This window comes from Sylvia atricapilla, chromosome 1 (genome assembly GCF_009819655.1).
Source record: "Sylvia atricapilla isolate bSylAtr1 chromosome 1, bSylAtr1.pri, whole genome shotgun sequence".
Classification (NCBI taxonomy): domain Eukaryota; kingdom Metazoa; phylum Chordata; class Aves; order Passeriformes; family Sylviidae; genus Sylvia; species Sylvia atricapilla.
Genome location: NC_089140.1, coordinates 16,820,132 through 16,843,843, shown reverse-complemented (window position 1 = coordinate 16,843,843; position 23,712 = coordinate 16,820,132). Strand labels below are relative to the sequence as shown.

Here is a 23,712-nt window from a genome sequence, read left to right as displayed (position 1 = left end):
AGAAGAAATGTGGTTTGGGACTTGATTGTGCCGTTGTGTTAAGTATTTGAAGGTTCCACTGTGCCTTGTGATCAGTGCCAGACCAAAGAACTTCCAAATTAGATATCGAATAAAGCAATAAAGGAGGTGAAAATAGCAGGTGAGATGGAGTTTTTTATTTGATATAACAAGCTGTCTATTTTTGTTTGTTTTGTTTTTGTTAGGGTGATAACTTTTTCTGGCATCCATTAGGCAAGAGATTTAAGTTTCACAACCTGGAGGAATGCATTGTGTCACCTTCAGAGAGGTAACAAACGTTATATGCCATGTGTGCCAGTGTTCTTGGCACTGGACATCTGCCAGACATGACATACAGGAAGAAGTCTGGCACATTTCAGGGTAGGATACGTACAGGAGCTGTCTGGTTCAACATTAATGTTTGCAATGTGACAGAGAGAGTGATGTGGACAAACAAAACAGAAGACAACCTCAGGAGGTGTGTTTTGAACTGAACCAACAAGGTCCTGGTTCCAGTTTTCAAGGCCAGAAAGTTGTGGTAGCCAGGAGACCAGATGCTGATGGGAACCTAAAGGCTGCATTCGTTGTAGTTAAATGTGAATAGCTGTCTGCGTTGCTAATCCTGTGGGCTCCCTGTGTGGAAGAAGATCAATTACATGAGGCAAGGGGCTCTTGTTTTATTAGCTCTTTATGGAGGGAATGAGCATGTTTTCACCCAAGTGAGATGAAGGTCCATTCTGAAACTATTGGGTGAGAAGGTTTATAAGAAAGTTGCACAATTAGGTGGTATGAAACAGTGGTGAAAATATTGGATTAACATATAATATTGTATGTGAAATTCAGGCTCCATTGTGCTTTAAAACCAGCTGGCAGAAGCAAAACCAATTGCTTATTCCCATGTAAATGTGTTTTCCCTAATGCTCTGTGGCTTTCACTAAAAGCCCTCCACAGGGCAATTGGTTTGTGTCTGAAGCTTTGGGTGTGATAAGTGTACTTCACTGAGTTGTCTTGGCAGCAAGATAGTCCAGAGGAGATATATTTTGTTCTTCAGCAGGCTTCCCCTTCCCTCTCCAAAGTGACTAGGTACTGAAAATGATGGAGAACACAGTGGTCTGTCAGCACAGCTGCTGAACAGGACATCTCTGGGTATCTCTAATATTTGGCCCGAAGTCTGCTGTGTAGGGTGCAAATGTTTGATGTGAAGAAAAAAGTCACATAGGAATGGTTCATAAGAATTCTCACCCAGTTTGTTCTTATAACTGGCACCAAATCCCCCTCTCAGATAAAAAAACACCAACCAACCAAAAAAAAAAAAAAAAAAAAAAAGCAACAAAAAACCCCAAACAAACAAACAAAAAAAAACCAACAAAAAACCCCCAAACCTTGTTTTCTTGGAACTCCAAATATGTTTTTTTCCTTGCCTTGAATATCCTGAATTTAATTCCTGTTTTGGTCTGTTTGGCTCTCTCAAACTTACAGGATGATGTACTCTGAGATTTAAACTTCGTTTTATGATCTCATTAAGGACTATAACAAACACAACAAAGAGGGTCTCAATCTCCTGTTGCCTAGGTCAGTCTATCATGGGAATTCATTTATTCACCATTCAAGCCATACGGTTTCATAACCTGTAACTCTTAATTTGTACACCTCCCAGCAAAACCAAAGAAGTAAAACCTCGCTGGGGGTAAGAGAGTGGTTATCCCTTCTCTTCTGTCACAGTACAGGTGTTCGCTTTTATCACACCAAGCAGCAGGAAAGCCTCAGCAGTCCAGCTCCTGTTAGATTTGCTTCTAAAGCTTTTTGGGCAAGCTGATATTTCATACCTTCCAGCATGGAGGTTTGGCCTATACCATTTTTGGTAAGTGAGAAGATTCTGGGGAAACTGCAGCAGAAAAGATGACATGAGACAGAGATTTGCTGGTGATAATGGTGTGTAATGTTCATAATGGCTCTTGAGCTCTCTCAGGTCACCTCTCTGCCTGCTTGGTGCTTTTACTTTGACTTGCTGGCACTGTGCCCAGCATCCATCAGGCCTCACCAGCAGGTTAGCCAAAATCTGAGCAGCAGCTGAGGGAACTTTCACACTGAACACACCAGAAGTATTTTTAAAAGTTCTTTTTTCCCTAGCGGTTCAAGGATACCTTTCTTGCTCAGAAGCTTGGATCAAGTTATAAATTGTGGTGGCTTTAAAGCAAATTTTTAATGGTGAAGGATATGATAAATTATCTAGTTGCTTTGGCATCCAGACATATTCCAGGAGCAATGCAATTTATTGCTGAAATATAAGGTTAAATCATTATCAGCTTGCACAACTTCACTGAGATGTAATAAAACATTATCCATCATCCAGATTAGAACATTTGAAATCATTCTATTTAATATATATTTTAATAATAGAAGTGGAAACGAAACAATTTATCTGCAGACACTTGTTCTTAAACTTGGGGAAAGTGAGGAAACATGGTATTCAGTATAATTTATTCAAGTTATGATTTTGAAGCTCTAAATCAAAAGAAAGAAGTGAATGATTTTTTTTTCTGGAATAGCACTCTTAAATTATTGAACTAAGTATGACAGCTACTGAATGCATATTTTTTGATGTGGTGACTTTTCTTAGGACTAAATGATGTGCAGCTGGTGTGATTTTCAAAAGAAAACAAAAGCACGTGGCAATTTCTCTAGCACTTTTCCTCTGGTAGCCAAATAGCACCTGCAGGATCGTGTCTCCTTAGCCCTTTAACAGTTCTCATTGTACCAGTCTCTACAGATAAGTAAGCAATTGATAGGGGAGCCAATGAATTTCAGCTGCATTCTCTCAATGTATGGGGAGTTAATGAAGCCTGGGAGGCTCTCTGAAGCACCAGCTTGGAATGTGACTGCTTTGAGTGTTCTGCTTCATTTAAAACATCCCTGCAGCACAGTGGACCTTTGCTTACTTGGTGATTCAAGGTATCTGAGTTTCCCTGCTTGGCTCTGACACAGCCTAAAGATGTAGAGCTGTTCCTTGAGTTCCTGTGGCAGAAGTGCTCATCTTGAAAAGGAAGGAATTAAACCTTCCTTTCGTCAGTGCTGCATATCTCCTACTGCCTAGGTCAGAAACTCCTGTGTTTTCTTGTAATGTGAGACATAGCAGGCTCTGGATTTCAATGGACAATTACATATTCTGTAGAAAATAGCCTGTGTGTAGACAGGTTTCAATATGGTTTGGATGCCTCAGTTCTTATGAAGGCAACCACTGATACCTTTTAACTTTTTTCCTCTTAAAAAAAGTAATCACTAGTTGCACGTTTAGTATCTAGTGAGATCTTAAACAAATAGTTAGCTTTAATTTAAAAAACTAAAGCTTAGAAAAGAAATTTTGAAATTCTATCATTATTGAAACCCTCAAAGCAAGGGTTTGAGATTATGAATCCTCATCCCTTTATCATCCCAAATTTAGCTATTGTTTCATGTAGTCCCCTAATTCCAGCAAAGTGCAGAAGCTAATTCCAAAGTATTTATTTATGAAGTGATTAAAAAACCCCAACAGAATTATTGTATTTGAACACTACTTTAAAGGCAAAGAAAAAGACATTTATGATTCCTTTGTGTTCTTTTGGGGGGAAGAAATGGCTTTGCCTGAATGTGGTGAAGTTCCCAAGTCATGGATAAGGACTAGGCATAAGGTGATGTTAGGAAGAGACTACAGTCAGTGTCCTGACTGAATTGAGTCTTTGTGAATCCTGTGGGACAGAAGAAAGAAGCAGATTTTACATCTGGAATGGAAAACTGAGAATATACTTATTACAGCTGTATGTTTCTGGATTTTGATCTTTACTTTGACCTTAACCTGGAATAGTGTTAAGGGAGATTTCATTGTATCAGGTAAAATTGAGTCATTTCATTGTCACAGTATTTGGAATCAAGGAGTTGGGCCACTGCTGGCTGCACTACCAAGTACACAACAGACTGCTGCAGATTTCCTGGTGAATTGTATCCATCATGGACCAGGGTGTTGGTGTAACCTGGTCCATGATGGATACAATTCAATCATTGTAAAAGCTGTTTCCTTTACAGGATGTAAATCAGTTTTTAAAAGATGTACATTGGTAAGCACATTTTCTATGACTGAGAGTGCTTGACTGTCAGAAGACCACAGCATTATGAAAAGATCTGTCACTTTGATCTACTTGGCCTTTTGAGATCTATGTCATAATTCAAATCCTAAGAGTAGGCTTGTAAAAATGATTGTTTGCTCTAAGAATTTGAACTAACCTAATGCTACTATTTAAGATGTTTTGTGTAGCTTTCTTTTCACTTATTGCCTAATTCTTGGTAATGGACCTAAATTCTTTGGGATTTTATGAACTTGACTCTCATTCCCCTGCCCCTCCAAAGATCCCAGAGTGACAATATATATTCATTGAAGTGCATGGGAAAGGTTCTGCTGGCTTCACTCGAATTTGGCTCAAATTATCATTTAAATTTCCCTTCATTTGATCCTGTTTTGACTGCACATACCTTCATTTGATATTGTGTATTCAGCACAATACAAAATGAAGGGAAATTCAAGTGCAGCCATTCTCCTTCATTATGCTGTCTGTGCATGCACACTATATGCAAAAACATTTCTAGTATTTGAGGCTGGAATGTGTATTTCTCTTCCCATTTCTAGGAAGAAAATTGCCATTAACCACTTGTGGAGTGAACACTGACATCTCTTTTTCCTAGGAGCCGTCATTTGAGATGCTTCCGTTGACGGGGAAAACAATAATATTTGATAGCTTTCCTGATCCTTCAGATACCTGGGAAATAATTGAGACTATTGGCAAAGGAACGTATGGAAAAGTTTTCAAGGTGTTAAATAAGAAGAATGGCAGCAAAGCAGCAGTCAAAATTTTGGATCCTGTTCACGTAAGTTACTTAAATTACTTGGTTAGTTGTGAGTTTATATAGTGGGTTTTTTCTCTTAATCTTTGTATATAATTTATATTAGAAGTGACAGTGAAATAAACTATTTCAGTCTGCTACAGTGTCAGGCTAGCTACCAATGCATTTTTCTTATCATAAAGTGGTTGCTTATGATAAGAGTCAGAAATGTACCTAAACTTCGTTACTTTTGCTTTGTTACCCCTTTTTCTCTTGTTTTCAGAAGCAGAGCTGATTATTTTCCTTTTCATTATTAGGAGTCCTATCTTATTCTATTTTTACTGTTGTTCCCTTTCCTTTTTTCAAGTTTTTCCATACTGGCCAGTATGGAAGTTATGTACCTCTAAGTACTTAAGCTGTACCTTCAAGCATCTGAGTACATGCTTGTAGCTGAGTTACAGGCTGTGAGTGATTCTTCAAAAATAAAACAGCATAGTTTATTGTTATTGTTCATTCTGTGTTTCCAGAATGTGCCAAAATATGTAGAAGAATTCATCTTTTCAAATGGAAAATGCAAAGGGATTAGCTCTACACACAAAGCACCAGGCAACTGGGAGGTGGAATTATGAAGCTATAGAGCATGGTTTTGTTCTCAGTAACTGACATTTGTTGGGTGGCAGATTAATGCTCAAAGAGTAAGGAACAACGCTAGTCTGGTTTGTAAAGGCACACACCACTGACCTCTGTGGTATTCCATGTGGCTTGGGACTTTTCTTGAGACTAAAACCCGGGAAAGCAGCTGTTCCTATTTCAGAGGCCCTTTTTAAGTTCATCTTCTTCACTCCCGGTGTAGATTTGTGAGGTGTGTGCTTCCATGGCATGACTTCTGGGCAGGAATGGGCAAGCATGCCATGCTGTGTGGACCCTACAGGTCTGGAGCTGCCCAGCCACACAGGGCTCTTCTACCTCTGCACATCACAGAGTGTCGGATTATGATCCCATAGACACAAAAGTCTATGAAATATGTTGGTAAAAGCATAGTATCTTCCATTATTTTGGCTGTGTTTCTTGCTTATCTGCTCTTTATTTCAGTGTGCTTTCAAAGCAACAAAAGGGTGCTCATCTCAATTCAATACCACAACCTCTTCCAAAGTAAACATAACGTGCCAAGTGATAAGCATCTTGATGAGTTCAAATGTACTGGAGACTATTTTTGACTCTATTGCTTTCTGTAAACAAGGTTCTTGTGCTTACAATAAATAGGCATGACTTCCTTGCTGCTGGTGTTCATCTAAATACCTGTTTGGCAGGAAATACCTTTGCTTTCCTGTGCTTCAGAAGTGTTCAGGCGTGATTCTTAAGTGGCAGCTGGCTATGGCCGGAATTCCTGAAGGAATCAGTGAAACTTTGAATGTTCTGTACACTTTGGAGGTTGTAGAAAAAAGATTAAAGGATGATAATAATAAGAAAAAATAAATAGCAGAGCTGTTGCTAGAGGAAAGAGAAATAAATTAAGTAGGAGAAAGGAGTAGAATGTAAAGGAGACAAGAAATGAAATGGATAAAGATGCAATATAAGAAATTGAAGATGGGTAAATGATAACTGATGAAACAGATTCCCAATTTTAATGAAAAAATGGCAGTAGTGCAGTCAACATCCTTTTCCCAAGACTTGACTCTTAACTAAATGTTTTACCCTTTTTATTCTAAGAACACTGTTCTTCTTTGCCCTCTTCTATTTAAAGGGTGTCTGGAGTAGCTGCTGTACATCCATGTTACTGCTAAAATGACAATCTGGTATTGGAAATAAAGTGAAAGCAATAAATGGGTTCTTTTTATTTAAACTGAAAGTATTATTAATGGCTGCAGAGGGAGCCATTGCAGTGAAGAAAAAGATACTTTATATATTTTCTTCTTCACATTTTACAGTTCTCTTTCTTTGGAGACCGTTTCAGAATTGTGCCTCTTGAGAGGTAGACTGGAAACAAAGCAGAAGAAATGTGGTTTGGTTTAACTGATATTTCAAAATTAAACTGGGAACCTACATTATCATGGGTGATATAGGATTGGAATACACATTTAATGTTTAATCCTTTAGAGCAGAGACTCTTTTTGCTGGATAACAGCTCAGTTTTTTGAAACTGAAACAAAAAAAGGTGTTGAAATGAGAATGTATAAAGATGGAACTAAGAAGCCTTAGTCATGTCCTTAGGACTATAAAAACAATACCATTCTACTTTAGAACTCTAAGCCAAATTATCCTATATACAGGATGAAAATTTTCTGTCTGTCATTTCTAATGCAGTTCTTTTCGGAAGGTAAATATGCTAAATTCAACCAAATATTTCAAGTTTTTTTCCTTCATAAAATGCCAAGGAATATTTTTCTTTTTAGTAGGCACAGAATGAATATTCTATTCATTTAATTTCTCCTCATAATTGTAAAAATCTCGTAAAATCTGAGTGCCCCTCAGGAGACAGAAACCTCTATTAATTCATGGTAGGACAGTGGGCTAATTCTCTTCCAATTTCCCCAAGGCAGTCAAAACTATTGTAGGCTTTGTTCTTAGTTTCTTAGCTTTTGACGGTATGTTTTTTCTTTCTTTTATTTTTTGCCAGATGTGTTTTCTGTCTTCATCCCTGCTTCCACTCTTTTTCTTTCCATTCTCTGCCACCTTCAGTACTTTGGTTCTTTCTTCCTTCCATGTATTTTTTTCTGTATTCTGTGTTATTCTTATGCAAAAATTACCTTAACTTGACTTCCTCCTTTTTTAGAAAGAGGAAAATTCCTGCTGTTTTTCAGTTGTTCCATAATAAGATCTCTAAAATCCTTCCTTGTGAAAAGACTTATCCTGGTAATCTTAATATGAAAGTTTAATGGCCTGATTCATGAAGATACTGGTGACAGAGGAAGTTCTTGGAGACCAGTCAAGCTGGTCTCAAGACAAAAGGCTTGTGTGAGTAACTTGAATAGGATATTGGAGACACCTGTATAAGAAACAAGTGAGAAAAGTGCTCTTGGGACAGGTGTGTTGAACAGAATGAGAAGGAGCATCATTCATTGGATATACAAAACATTCCCTTTCTCTGCCACAGTCATTTCTATTTGGCTTTGCTGAGACAGGCTTTTGGCACTGAGTAGATGCTTTTCACTGATATGAAATCCATTCATATGGATAATGCAGTTCATAAGGGAGCCTTCTTCTAGCATGGATTTTTCACTTCCTTTTGTGTAGTTGTAAACAGCAAATTGTATTAAAAGTGTTTTAAATCTGACACGAGTATGTTAACTTTTTTTTTTTTTTTTTTTTTTGAGATCTAAACAATGAGAGGAAAATGGCTGCAGATATATTCCCTGTATCTGTTGTCAGGAAGGATTGAATATTTTGTCAGCATGACTCAAATGCAGTGTAATCATCACCTCTCAATGAGCAATTCCAGTGCACAGGTGGGAAAGGTTTGCCTGAGTCATCCAATGCCTGCTAAAGCCTGCCAATGCCTGTGTCCCTTTTTGGTCTGAAGGGATTTGCCCAGCTCCCAGTGCATCTGTTGGCAAAACTGGTCCTCATATCTCACCTCCAAAAGGATTTTCCTCAATGTCTAAGAAACCCAAGGTCTGTTATGAGAGTGTGACAAAAAGCCACAATTATTATAGTTAAGTAGCAAAACCCAGACAGACTATGGATTTCACCAGCTTCTATGACAGCAGAAAATGAGAAGAATTCCCAGATAATTCTAGAAAGTGGGATGGCAAATGAATAAGATGTGGCTGCAGTCATACTTGTTCATGCACAAAGAGATAGAGAGGTAATTCCAACTGCACCACTTCTAGCTGGGGTTATTATTAAGACTAAGGCAGTAACATGTAATTTCCCAAGGTATCTGCATACCTACCTACTTGTGGATTGCACTGGCTTTGCCTTGACATCACAGAATAGTTAAGGTTGGAAGGGACCAGTGGTGGGGAGATATGATCTAATCTCCCTGCTCAAGCAGGGTCTTTCTAGAGCACGTGGCGCAGGATTATATCTGGAGAGTTCTTGAATCTCTCCAGAATGGGACAGTCCACAACCTCTCTGGGAAACCTGTTCCAGTGTTCTGTCACCCGTGCAGTAAAGAATCTTTTCCTTGTATTCAGGTGGAACTTCCTGCGCATCAGTTTCTGCCTGTTGCCTCTCATCTTGTTACTTGGCACTGCTGAGAAGTGCCTGAATCCATCTTCTTGACACTCTCCCTTCAGACACTTGTAGGTGTTGTTGAGGCCCCATCTCAGTTTTCTCTTCTCAAGGCTTAACAGGCCCAGCTCCCTCAGCCTTTCCTCCTAAGGGAGATGTTCCAATCCCTTAATCATCTTTGCGCCTCTCCTCTGGACTCACTCCATTAGCTTCATCTCTTTCTTGAGAGCAGCCCAGAACTGGACACAGCACTCCTGATGTGCACTCCTGATTTGGCCTCACCAGGGCTGAGTAGTGGGGCAGGATCACATCCCTCAACCTGTTGGCAATGCTTTTCCTAATACAGCCAAGGATCCCATCTGCCTTCTTGGACCCCAGGGCACATTGCTGGCTCGTGGACAACTTGTTGTCCTCTAGGACCCTTGCTTCTTCCCCAGTGTCCTGAGGGCTGCTCTGTCATACCCCATGTGCTCATTAGTTGAAATTGCTAAAGACAAAATAAAATTTTAAAAAATCATTGTTTTGTATTAACTAAACAGAACCAGGTTTTTTAGTTCTTTAAATGGTATATTCATGTTCTATTTTTTTTCTTTGTACTGTTTCAAACTACATTTGAATTGACAGCAAATACTTTGTGGGATTTGGTTTGTTTGTTTTGATTTTGGTTTGGTTTGGTTTTTTAATGGCTATCATTATTTATTTGTTAATTGCTATGTAATTCTCATTTTTGACACTAGGATATTGATGAAGAAATTGAAGCTGAGTACAACATTTTGAAAGCTCTCTCCGATCATCCCAATGTAGTCAAATTCTATGGCATGTACTATAAGAAAGATGTGAAAAATGGAGACCAGCTTTGGCTAGTTCTTGAGGTAAGTAGTAGAGAAAAATAGAAGGTTTATTTTAGTTGGTATTCCATTGTTGGGTATAAACTCAATGAAAGAAAGTCATTTGTGTAATGTTTTTCTTTAAGAGTGGTTGTATGCAAAGTGATAAATGCTGTCATTTAGTCTTTTTACTGTTCTGATTAAATTGTTCAGTGTTCTTATCTTGATATTACACTGATAGTTTTTTGCCTTTAAAATTAGGATATAAATTTTAATAAACTCATAGGATTTACTACCTAAAATCTTTCTTTGGTGAAAGGCTTTCCATGGGAATCTTCTTGTAGTAGCATTTCTTTAAATAGCACTAGCATATCACAGAGCAGTTAAAGAACACAGTATGGTGATAAATAATTTCTATAATTTCATTTGGAAAACTAACTGAATTGCTTTTTTTCTGTGGGAGGTAAATGCACAAATAGGTAAATAAGCCAATAAAAGCAGCAACTGTCCAAATGCTGTTGACAGCAGCAGGATTTCCTCAAATTAAGTTCAGAGGCAGGTGTGTTTGTCTTTAGTTTTGAATAATTTGTGAGCAAAGAGCTTGATCATTACAGTTTCTGTAGATTCACAGCCTGTTCTGTAAAAACTTCCTCTTGTATCTAGAGGAAAAATGAAGAATATCTCTGACAGGAATAGTGTGCTTTTCCTAAGAATCAAGATTTTGCTGTCATTTGATCAGGGTTTGATAAGGTTGAGATTGAAGAATTGGTTGTATTTTATGATTTGTCAGCTAAGTAAATACAAATCTACTACCAAATATCTTAATGATACAATGGTATCAAATTCTAGAAACAAGCTAGCAGTAATGCAGAGGATCTAAAAAAATCTATTCTTGTGTTCCATTGGAAGATATTTTTAACAATGGCTTGCATTGCAAATCATAACAAATTATTAGGTTAGACTGGCATCAAAAGGTATCAGGTCTTTGTGAAGTGAGAATCTTGGAAAATTCAGCTTCTGTTGTGTCTGCTGGGCGTTGGAAACTGCCATCTGTGAAACTTCTGGCCTGTAAAGGATGGATGCCAAACAGCCAGGCTGAAATAGACTGGGAGGAAACAGTCAAGTGTTTATATTTCAGCTTTTATATTTCACATGGAATGATGTTCTCTATGTGAAAAACACAAGCCTACATGCAGAGTGTGTTTTATATTTACTCTTTTTATGCCAAGCTGTCCATGAGCAAGTATGGAGCGTGTGGAACAGTCTTAGATGCTTTCTGTCACTGTACATGTAGATCTGTGAATGCAGTGGATTTCAGCTGGTATGTGTAGATATACATAAGTAGGAAAATAAATTTCAGCATTGACTTTGGTGAAGCTTTCCTGTTAATAATAGTGTATGTGGAAGAAAACTGTCATAAAACAGATTTCTTTTTTCAAGCGGCACCTTCTTATCAGCTTGTGTGCAGCTTTACAGGGCTGTTGCAGTTTGCTTTTCACAGCAGCTATTAAGGTGTCCTGCAGTTTATAAGGATGAGTATCTTTTCATCATCTCCATTTTGTGTTCTTTGATGGGATCCATGAGCAGGATGATTTGGAGATAAAGTTTCTCAAATTGCACTAGGAATGGGTTGTGATAGATGGTAAAACTCAACATTTAGTGATCAATTTAGAATCACCACTGCAGGTTACCAATAAAGTTATTCACTGGAGTGTTTGAATCCATATTTAAATGTTTGGGTTTGGAGTTTTTTTCCTAGAGGAAAAAAATCTTCAGCTTTTTACTATATGTCCCATGCAATGTATTTTTAAGAAAACTACGTATGGGAATGAAAGTGAAACAAGAAAACACCTGTACAGAATGACAGTATTCTTGATTCTCAGTTCAGAAATGCCTTTCTCTCTGTAGGCTGCACTCAGATAAGCTGAACATCTGCTCCTCCTTGGATGTTGTTGTAATCATGTTTATGCTACAGAATGTTGCAGGAGGGAGGATTCCTGCCAGGTGCATTAAACTTTGCCATGTGTGTCCAGAGACACAGGCAGGAGAAACTGTCCTACTGAGTCTGTGTTGGAAAGAAATCCCATCCTTGGGAGGAATCAGCTTAGAAGTTTGGTGTCAGCAAACAGCAGCATGGTGACACAGGTGAGGCAGAGTGTGCTGTAGCCCGTTTCTTTCTGCTCTGGTTGTTAGTTCAGAAGGGAAAAATATCTGAGATAGCTGGAAATCATCTGATGGAAGACAGAGCAGAGGAATTGTACAGGTGAGCATGTAGGTCTGAGACAGCTGAGGAGAACAAAGGGCACAGGCCTTGCCTGGTACAAAGAACAACCTAGGCAAGAAAGAGTGAAGGCTGAAAAGCCACAGCAAATTAAGTGGTAGGTACTACACAGCTTTTACTTGCTGCTGTAAACCAGAATCATAATGCAATATATTTCCGTAGTTCACTTCCTACAGAGATCAGGTAGAACTTTAAGAAGCCTCTCAGTCCATTTTCAAAAGATGCAAAGTTATGCATACTCTATTTGAGATGAATTTTTTCTTTGAGAGTTTCATAAGTACACTAGTGTATTTTATAGTCATGAATATATTTTTATAGGAAATAGAAGGAACATGCATTATTTTTACAGTAAAAAAACCAAAACCACCTTATTTAATGAGTTAAAACTTACCTTAGTAGGGGAAAAATTTTGGAAGGAATGGCTGTGCACCCAAAAATACAGTTTTGTAATACCAAAGCATATTGAAGAAACCTCTCATTTCTGGAGAGGCAGAGGGAATTTCCAAGAAGTGTTACAGAAATACATCCCTTTCATTCTGCTGAATGTCAAGAAGACTGACAAAATATTTTTAGGTGTTTTTTTTTCCTCCTGAAGTGTATATGTGAACATTTCAAGAAAATTTGCAGTGTCCTGCTGAGTCAGGCCAATGGTCCATGTAGCTCAAATTTCTGTGTACTGTGGTGACACTAGAAGATGCTGTTCAGGAAGAGTCAGTTGTCCAGTTTTTTGCAGTCTATTTCCCTCATGCTATCCAGCAACCATGATTGCTGTATTACAGATATCCCAGACTATTCCATTTGATATCCATGTATGGGCACACTAAACCTGATGATGATACAGGCATGGTCTACTGTCTCCCCTTATGAGCATACAAGTTGAATTTTTGCATCATTATTATATGCAGATTTCTATTTGTATAATATTCCACATAGTAGAATATAATGTTTTCAACATTGTGAAAGTGTTTCTAAATCTAATTCTATTTGAGTGTGAAGAAATTTAGACTCCTGCTCATTTGAGAAAGAGGAATATGTTACAGTTTCCAGTGGATTGCAGGCTCTATTTTCTAACCAGCTCTGTTGTTAAAAAGTACCTGCAGTGTTGTTGATGCAATTTGTGCAGATGCTGGTTATGCACAGTCCAGGCTAAGTGAACCTGATTCCTTTATATTCTCATGTAGAACCTTTTCTTGACCTAGTGTAATCTTCACCAGAGAAATCAAGTGGGAGTGTAGTGTAGCTTATGCTTGGAATCTGCTTCTCTGAAGAGGTGTCATTTTAGCCTTTCTCTTTCCCTTTCTCTTTCCCTCCACCCTTTACATGGGAAAAATCATTAAATAAATTGATAATTTGTGTAATTCTGGATTTTTGCAGGCAAAGTGGTACACTTTGAGTTTCATCTTCTGAATGTTTTTCATGATGTTAATTGAACCTACTAACCAGACACTGATAACTCAAAAGAATTACAGAAATACTGTTGTGATGGATTATTGTAATTCAGTTGGCAGCTATGTTTGCTGATTTAAAATTTCCCTGAAGTGATTCAGATTTTTTACTTACCTTTGATCATTTAAAGTTACCATTAAGAGGAAAAAAAGTAGAATGTACAAATGTCTAAATTCTCTTTTTAAGTCCTTGGGATGCTTTCATTTCTAATGGGTGTTTTTTTCAGAAAAAAAAGAAAAAGTCTTAAACTCAGTAATTAGAAACTCTCAGAAGTTTGAATTAAACTAGAATACAGAAAACTAGTGCATCAGTTCACCTGCCACTCTTTCTGCAAACATAGACAAAGTGAAAACCCATGGTTAATCAGGGTACAAACGTTGTAACAATTGTAAAGGTAGCACCATATGGGAAAAAGGAACACAATGTCCGTATATCCAACTGCCAGCCTGCTATACCAGGGTTATGTCAGTCCATTACTACTAGTTTACTTCCAGTGGCTTGCCAAAGGCCTTGTACCAGGGTAGGAGCTGGGAGAGCACCAGTCAACATACTGTTGTTGTGTTATGGATGCAGAGTACCCCACCACTGCAGTTCCTGCCCAGTTACCAATCACAAGGGCAGTTGCCTTTGGTGAGGTGTTTAAATTAAATGAGACTGAGCTGAGATCCCTGCTAGAACTCCTTTCTGGTTTTATGGACATCCTTTAGAAGAACTACCATTCTTGATTAGAGATGGAGAACCCAGCACAATGTGTAGAGTATCAGTTATTCACTCCTTTCCTGTCAGAAAAGTGACTTGTCATAGCAGAAAGCTTTCTTTGAAGGTTTAAGCCATTAGAACAAATGGCTTTGGAAAAGGAGAACTGAATGGATAACAGAAGTCAGTTGTGAATCTGATCAGCAGTAAGCATTTGCCAGCACTGTAGTACAGGAGGATTTGAAGGAAGATGGTGCTATGGTTTTCTGGTTTGTTTTAGCTGCTCCTTCAAAGCAGAACGGAAAACATGTTATACCTACAGATACCCAGTAATGGATGCCAGCACTGTGAACTGATCCAGGATAGGGGTAGATCTCTTGTTGCATAAGAAACGGTATTAGAACTGCTGTGGGCTTTGACAGTAAAAGCATCCAGCCCATGTTTGATGTGATTGAAAAAGGGCAGCCAGTGTGAGGGTTCAAAGGAATAATGGCATGGTAGGAGAAGGCTGGTTAGTGATAAGTACTCACTAAATGCCAAGAGAAGAAAACGTTGAAATGTAAAATTAAGAATGCTGAACAATACATGCACACTGCTGCATCTGGCCTGGAGTGAGTCTGCTGTGCTGTTGCACTGTGGGATCCGCTCTTTGCAGAGAGAAATTTAGCAAATCAGATGCTTCCAGATGTTTTCAAATTTAACTGTGGTCACAAAGAGAGCCTTAGAGTTCATGGAATATTTATAAACTTTCCTCACAGATTCATAAATGAACAATGGCAGCACAATTTACACGTCTCAGAGAAAAATGACTATAATTAATGCCCAGATTTGGTGTGGTTAATAGTCTTGGATTCTTTACTGACCTAGTATATGTGAAAGAGTTTCTGTCCATATTGCCTTTTAAACATTGCCTGTAATTCTAATAGATGGGGAAACTCACAGAATTTAAACAACAATCCTCTGCTTTGTTATATAATGTCTTATCTATGGAGTATGTAAAGAAATAACAGTCTCAGCAAGTCCAGTTGCTGATGGGATGGAATTTTTCTTTTTCCTACTTAGAAGGTGAGATGTTATTAGTGCAATTTTAGGTTGCAGTGTGGTTTCTACAAAAGAGGAGCCACAACTGTCCAAAGACCCAGTTATTGGTATTTTTCTTTGAAAAAAAAAAAAGTGGAGGCAAAAAATATTTCACTGCTGTTGTGTACCTTAACTTGAATGAGGCTTCAGCTGTTTGAGAGCTGGAAGTCTGGGTCATGTAAAATACAAAGAAAGACAAGAAACTGTAAAAACCCAAATACTACCCTGCTCCCCACCCTTCCCTAAAAATCCAATGAATCAAAACAAACCCAAACCAACCATGAGAAATTCTTTGATTTTTACAATCATCTCAATTTTTGCAGTAGATTACAATATATTTACTCATTTAATTTTGACCCATTAATTTTGATTTTTAAGCTATATAGGGAGACTAATAACTTCTGTGTCCTAGGTAAATAGATCAATACTTTCTTAAAATCTGTTTGTTTAGATAATCTTCCTTGACCAAGCCTGTGATGCTTTCACTTCATTCCCATATACCAGTCTAAAAGGGCAAAGAGTCCTGTGAAATGTATGGAGTAGTGGCTTGTGAGGGGTCTTGTTGTGTTGGCCATGTGGAGGTGACAGCACACTCTGCCTGCCAGAACCATGTCCATCCCCTGCTCCTTTTCCAGCTACAGGCTACCTCTTCAGGGGGCTGTTTATGCCCAAGCAGGCTGTGCACAAAAAAGCAAAGCTCAGAGCAGGATGAGTAGTTCTGCCCTTCTCTCTTGCTGAGATCTCCAGTGCTGTGTGTGAGTCCTGATGGCTGGCAGCAAAGCACTTTCTCTCCATTTGCTTGACATTTTTCCTTTCTCAGCTGTTGGTGGTGTCACTCTTCATGGCACCTTTCTGTGCATGGAAGAGGAAGAGAGGAGTGGCTGTCAGTGCTGTAAAGCAACTAATTCTTGTTCTAGATGTGCAGAGGTATTTGCCTGAAAATATCTGCAGCTTCAGGTTTTGCAGCCTGCAAGGAAAGCACAGAGCCTGGGAAGTCGCTGATCATGCAAAAGTTCAGCAAACAAATTCATGTCATTGAAGCTGTTGGGACTTCAATTGTTGAATTCCATTTGACTGAAGATTTTGTCTTTAAAAAATCATACAATTATGATGATCAAGAAGCATTTGGGGCAACATTCTCAGACCCATGGTGTCAGTCTTGGGGTTGTCCTGTGCAGGGACAGGAGTTGGTCTCAATGATCCTAGTGAGTCCCTTCCAACTCAGATTATTCTATGATTCTCTAAGGAATTGGTAGAAGTATGGAAACTGGAGTTGTTTTTGTTGCTGGGACAGTTTTAGCAGGAGTGGGAAAATCCAAATTCAGTCACATGATTCTTTTTGTGGGGCCTCTCTGACTAATGAGCACTGGCTGGAGTGAGCCCCACTGGAATTTGTGGGAGTGCCTTGAAGCAAGACCCCACAGTCTCACTTTGGCTTTTAAAAAGATGAGCCTACCTGAGATGAACTAGAGACATCACTGTATCAGTTACTTCTCTTTTGCATGAAATAGAGAACCCTGTGGTATGGACAGTTAATAATTTATTTAGGATTTTCCTTTGGCATGTTTACAGTATGCTTTTGTTAGATACAGGAGTTACTATGTGCAGATGTATATCTGCATATTTCCATCTACAGGAATAAAGGCAAGTTTATAGAGTTCAAAAAAAGCTTTGAATGGAAGTTGTGCTGTTTAATGGAATACATAATAAGAGTTATAATAAGAAAGCAGATATACAGCTTGTTCTGGTACGTGATATTTGCTGTAAAAAAGTAATGTTTCAGGAAATTAGTATAGTGGAAAATAACAAGTCCATTTAGGTTTCATAAAAGACTGAGTGAGGGGCAGGAAGCTGTCATTTGCCTAAATATTATTAACTATTTTCAAATGGCATATATAGCAGAACAATTAAACAATTGAAAATTGCTTTTTCGTATTTCTTAACACAGGTCATTTTTCAGAAATGTCTTTGGTTATAATTGCTCCATTCAGACCAACACTGAATGTTTTGATCCATTACATGCCTGAATTGGGCTTGATTTCTCCATTTCTAATGCATCCCTCTTTGCTTCCCAATTATAGCAATTTTTCATTCTTGAATCATATCCTATTTTCTCAAGACCAAAGATATGTGGCTACAACTATCATTTGATGCTTCAAACTTTCATTAAATACCCATAATTTCTCTGCATAATGAATATTTCATATTATATTGTGGTTTGCAGAGTTTGCATCTTTTAAACAACTGGTTATGGCCTGGAGAATACTCAGATGCAAAAACCTGGTTCCCAGTTACCTCTAACAATTTTTGCCACCAGGCAGTAAAACAGAAACCCAGAAAATAGTTTTACTATACCACTATTTAATCCACTATTTATACCACTATTTATATTTAAAAGTAGCATATGATAAATATGCCTCTAACATTCTAATGTTTAACATCACTTTGCTTTCTGTGCATTTTATTTTTGATCACAATTTTACCGAAGATGTAAGGTAATGTAAAAACAAAATAAAATAAACCACCAAAACCCACATTTGTGTAGTTTTTTATTAGATCTGAGACAACCAGTCCTCCTTTAGCTGTGATGGGGAATAGCATCATTCATTGAAAGAATGCTTAGACTAAGATTTGTTTGCTCTTTGCTGGAGGGTTTGCTCTCTGACACCTGAGGGTTAAGTGCTTAAGTTCAAGTGTGATAGACAGTACAATTTTGGTGGTTTTGTGCTCAGTTTACATTCTGGGTCTCTTTAAAAGGGAGTGACTGAAGTCATTCCAGTGGTAGGTAAAGTACTGTAGCAAGAAACAAGGAGCTGGGAGGTACAGAAACAAGACAGGTGTCAGTGGTGATGAAAGGTTTTCTGGGCTCCAGAAGTAATGCCAGCATTTGTTGCAATTCAGGAAGCTGCTGACTTTGCTGAAATCAAAGCCTGGAAGCAGGGAACTTCCTTACATGCACGCAGTGAGCAGGGAGAGATTGGTTTACAAAACACTTTAATTTCAATTCTGTCCAATCTAGTCTCTCCCAGTTAATCATTCCAGTAGTTCATTAAAATAAGAAAAAAAGAGAAATATGGCTTTTGAGTTTAGCATCAATTTATTCTTATAAAATTATTTTTAAGCAAGTCCTTCAGAATGTTCTTGCGTATTAGGGTCCTGAGACAGTTACAGAGTCCTGTATCTCCTTTAGTGTCCCCACACACTCCCATGAGGAGACAAATTTCCTTAGGGATGAGTGAATTTCAGCTTCACTCCTTTTGTAAAAGCGGCCTTTAGACAAGCCCCATTGTTTGGAGCTGTGCTTCCCCAGCCATGATTTCAAACTCAATAGGGAAGATTTCTATTGCAGTAATTTAAATTACAGTGAATTAGACTAAATTACTGTCTTCATGTAGAAACACACACATAAAATGGATTATGAGTAGTGTGGACATGGCAGTACTTGGAACTACTGTCTGAAGCCTGAATAATATAGAAATTATGCTAGAGAACAGGAAGGTGCTTTGAAATGCTTCTTAACTGGTGAAGAGTGAACAAATGTAATGCAGTTCTGAGAAGGAAATAAAAGCTATGAAGTGCTTGCTGTTACCACAGGCTGCTGTATTTGCTTAGGGGGTTCTGTGTGTTTTCTAGAGCCTCAGCTAAGGTCTGCAGCAGTCAGTAGAAATACTTCTGTCATTATGAATCCCAAAGTTAGTCCCTGTTTTTTCTCCCTAGCCAAGGGAGTGGTCTTACCCTCTAAATGTGTTGTTATTGTTTGTTTTTTTTTTCTTTTTACCACTGCTCTTTGTGTACGATAAAATGATGAATTGCACTAAGTTTTCTCTATCAAAATCTTCTTTCTTGGCAAGCTGCCTCTTGTATTTGCTCAGAAAGTCCTGTCTCTATACTGACCAATGCCTCTCAGTTTTGTTGTTAGGTTAGCTCTTGTTTTGCAAAATGACCCTTCCATTTATTTGATTCTTAAAAAATTACAGCTGTGCTATTGTGTTGCCAGGCCATGAAGCTATAGGTGAAGCTCCTTTAGAATTCCTGTTTTAAATATATTTTGCTTCCATTTTCTTTACAGAGGATTATTTGAAATAATAATTTGGTACCACTTCAACTCTATAATATTTTGAGAAATGTGGACATATGATACGTTAATCTCTTCATTAGCAACCTGATGGGGATGTAAATGTATTATAACATAAAGATTGTGAAATATGGGATGGCGCGATATAAAGTTTGTGTTGGTATGAACCAGAAGAGGAGTTGAGCCGGGCTCTGTCCATTAAACCTTTGCAACAGCACTGTCACCTTGTTGCTTTTTCCCCCACAATATTAGAAATGCTTTAGAACAGAAAAATCCTTATTTGGGGGATTAGGTTTGGTGGGGTTTTTGGTTTGGTTTGGGTTTTTTTTATGTAAAGTCTGCTTGGCTTCATTCAGTTATGCTGAGTTTGAAAGAAGAAATTTAGGCAATAATTGCATGGTTGCAGCTTTTCCATTTTGGCCATGATATGAAGATATCTACTATCTGACTGAGAAATATAGGGGGTTGTGAAGGCCAGAGTTGCATAAGATGAAACAGGCAAAGAACAACTTTTCCTCTGGCCTGCTGTCTTGTCAGTGCTTGTGCATGACAAAGAAAATGAGAAATTAAAAACCAAACTGAAAGGAAAGAAATCAGAAGAAACAAACACCCGTGAGGCTGTGACTAACACAGCCCTAGAGATGCTAGATGATATAAGATAGCAAAATCATAAATACCCCATAGTTTTTGATTAGTGAAGCAAAATAATTCAGGAAAGATGCCTGTTTCAGTGTTACATTTCGTTCATGCTAAATTGGAAGCAATCTACTTTATCTAAAAGCATAGAGGAACCATTGCTGTGGTTTCTTTTGGTTATGGGTTGTCTTGTCCAGTTGTGAGGAAAAATAGGGGCTACAGTGCACATCTTTCTTCACATTTCATTTGAGATGAAATTAAAACTGTGCTGCACGGACAGGAGCTGTGTACTGAACCACTTGGCCCATTGGAGAAACTGATTTAGCTCCCTGTAAGTTTTCACAAGAACCTTCAAGTATGGGTGGTAGATGTTAAGTGCTGTCAGTGGAATGTGCTCTTTGGCAGTAATAATTAGGGAAACATGTCACGCTGTAGGCAGAGAATAAGAGTTACCTGGTCCCAGCTGAACTGTGAGATGGACAGCCCATGGAGTTCTTGTTTGGAGAGAGAAGGCAAAGAAAGTGACTCTGGAAATGGCTGTATTAGGTAGGTTCTGTTCTGTTAGGTAGGTTCTGTTCTGTTCTAATAGAGAAAATCTCTTTTGAAAAGACATGGGAGGAAATTTGAGTGAAAAAGGCCCTCAAATAGTTGCTTTCGTTCACCTAAGAAAAGAAAGGGTGGTAAAGATGGCAGGAGGGTGAAGATAATGGATTTAGGGAGAGTATGCTTTAGCTGGCTTCAGGAACTGGTGTGTACCTGTACTTAGGAAATATAATGTAAAATTACAGGAAAGTACCAGGGTAGCTGGCAGTTCTTTAACCACATTAAAAACACAATAACAAATTCACTGGTGCAGAGAAAAATAGAAGCACAGTAAGAGGCCAGTAAGAATGCAATTTCAAAATGCCTTCAAATAGAAGAAAAAAAATGCTCAGCTAAAGTTAAAGACAGGTTCAGAGAATCTAAAGTGGTGAGTAGCAAAGACAAGGTTACTAGAGAAATGAGATACAGGAATACTTAGTACATGACTACAAAGTGAAGAAAAATACTGTCCTAGGGAAATACAGAGCAATCTTCTTTAATTCCCTCAATGGTTCCGGAACAAATTAATAGAAACCACTCTAGAACATGCAGAACTCAGTAACATTGTAAGTGGTCAATTTGGACTGGACCGAACAAGTTATATTAATACAATGTCATCTTCTAACAGGATAATATGTCTTTTGTAAGGATTTTATATGGTCCCATGTGACATGTTAGTGAGGAAAACGTGGAAATATAGAAACTTCAAAAAAACAATAAAACAAATTGCCTTTTTTTCAAAAGACTGGACTTAGTTCACTTTCAGGCTAGAAGAATCTGAAGTGGGCATCTGCTTTTGGTCTGTTTCTGTTCAGTAATAACCTGAGTGATGAAAAAAAAGTCCACATAAAAAGTTGAAGCAGATACCTAGTTGAATTACAGACATACTGGGGAATAGGATCAGATTTGTAGTTGTGGATAGCAGAGAAATTTTTTGAATCACAGAAGAGATAGTCATGCAAAGTACTGCTATCCGTAGGAAGAAAAATTGGACATATCTGACCAGGCTGTAGTTCTGCAGAAAGCCATTCTCTGTAAAGTGGAGATGAGTAAGTTCTGTTCAGCTTTTCTCAGCTAAGACAAGATTTTCAAGGGAGTTCTGTATGCAGTTTAGGGCAAAAAGGTAAGACAAACATTGGTGGCAAATTGAAGGCAATCCAGGTTGAGAAAATGTGGAGAATTTCAAAAGGTTACAACAATTAATGTATAGCTAAAACAAAGAAAACAATGACGTATCATGACAGTAGTCTGACAGAGATGGAAATAGAAAATAATGATAATTTATTATCAGATACTGCTGAAAGGAAGGGGAAAAGTAATGCAGTTTTGTTGGCCGTAAAAAGGATTCAGGTTGGACAGCAGGGAAAGTGCTCTATCAGGCTAGAGAAGCACAGAAACAGGCTACTTAGAAAGACTGAAGTCTTCCTCAATGGGAGATTTTTAGGAGCAAGTTAGACATGTATCTGTCATAGTTGAAAGTACCAGGTCTTTACACAGTGCATGTGTGGTGGACTGAGTTATTTCTTGAGATCCCTTTTACTCCTTCACTTCTGTAATTTTATGATTACAAACCAGCAACACTAGGAATCTTCTGTTCTTACAGCAGTCTTTCTTGAAAGGAAGGTGCAGTTATCTCAGAGACTGGCAGGGCTGCTTAGGAGAGCAGGTCAGATTATGGATCTATTCTAAGAACAGGGAAAAAATAGAGATTAGTGCCTGTGATGCTTTTAGCATTCCTATGTGTGATAACATTAAAGCAAGGTTGGACTTCTTCATAACTATAATTTATGCATGACATAAATTGTTCGTATGGGATGTACTGCCCCATCATTTATGTCTGAACAGCCTGTAAAGATAGGGAAAGAAGCAATTGTAGTTGTCCCATTGTTTGCATCCAAGCTGCTGAAGTAAGATGAAAGCACCTTGACAACTGCAGGATGCAAGCAAACAGTTCCTGACAGCTTAGTACAGATGCATAAGTCAGGAGCAGTTGGATGATTAAAGGCTCTAATGGCCCTAACAAAAGTAAAACTGGTAGTTTTCTTAAAAGGGGAGCTGATACTGAATCTTCAATGGGCATCAGAATCGAGAAGAGCTGAAGAGGAGAAATGTCTAACTGGGTCAAGAGTGACTAAGACCTAAAAAAGAACATCTGCATGACTGTGGTGTGATGGCAGTTTTAAGTGACATTTCATGTGTTAGGATCATGCTTTTTCTATTTTTTTTTTTCTGAAGATAGCTTAGCATACTAATAGCTCAATTACAGTAGCACATGGTTGTGGCAGATGGGTGGGTGGAGAACTGCATGTCATCGCAGTATGAGTCTTTGCCTTATGGAGTGCCAGAAAACCGTAAGGGAGGAGTCCTTTTCTAGCACTGTAAAAGATTCCCAAGCACCACTTTTGATAGAGCTATGCATGGCCATCAGAGCTACAGCTCTTTAAGGCAGATTTTTATATGAATCAAGCTTTCTATGAAATTTTTCTTTCCGTTGATTTAGGTATGCAAGATTTTCTTCGTTCTTTCCAACTCTTTCTGCTGTCTGAAAATCCAGACTAAGAACTGAATATTGTAGAATTCATATATTCTGAATCATATGAACGTACAGCATGGAGGGGACCTTTGGAAGTTATTTGCTCAAAGACTATTAACTGAAATGTTACAGATTTGTCCTTTCAATTGAAGCTTGAATATCTCCAAGAATGGATGTAACACAGACTCACTGTGTAATCTCTCCCAGTGCTTAACTGAGAGGGAAAATTTTTCACTTATGTCCAGTATGAATCTCCTGTCATGCAGTGGGGACGTTTTGCCTTTCATCCTTTGCTGTGTGACACCAGGAAGATTCTGTCTCTGTCTTCTCCACCCCATTTTAGGTAGCCCTAAGGCTTCAGTTCACCCTCCTTTTAATTGCTTGTTTTTATAGATAATATTTGCATTCTATCAATGCAGGCACTGAAAAATCTGCCAATAAGGAAAATACCTCTAAATCACGAGGGGACAATAGAAGAAGTGACTAATATTAGTTTGATGAAAATTGCCCATGTGCAAAGATCTGACATTTCTAA

At 38.2% G+C, this 23,712-nt stretch overlaps 1 protein-coding gene across 1 annotated transcript in view; it reads left to right on the top strand.

The window, feature by feature from the left end:
* Positions 1-4,723: 4,723 nt before the first annotated feature.
* Positions 4,724-23,712, top strand: part of LOC136359391 (myosin-IIIa-like) — a 39,376-nt gene continuing 20,387 nt past the window's right edge. Inside the window, exons 1-2 of the mRNA XM_066315996.1 lie at positions 4,724-4,893; positions 9,759-9,893. Of these exons, the coding sequence (XP_066172093.1) occupies positions 4,726-4,893; positions 9,759-9,893 (303 nt within the window). The 5' untranslated portion in view covers positions 4,724-4,725. The remainder of the gene's footprint in view (positions 4,894-9,758; positions 9,894-23,712) is intronic.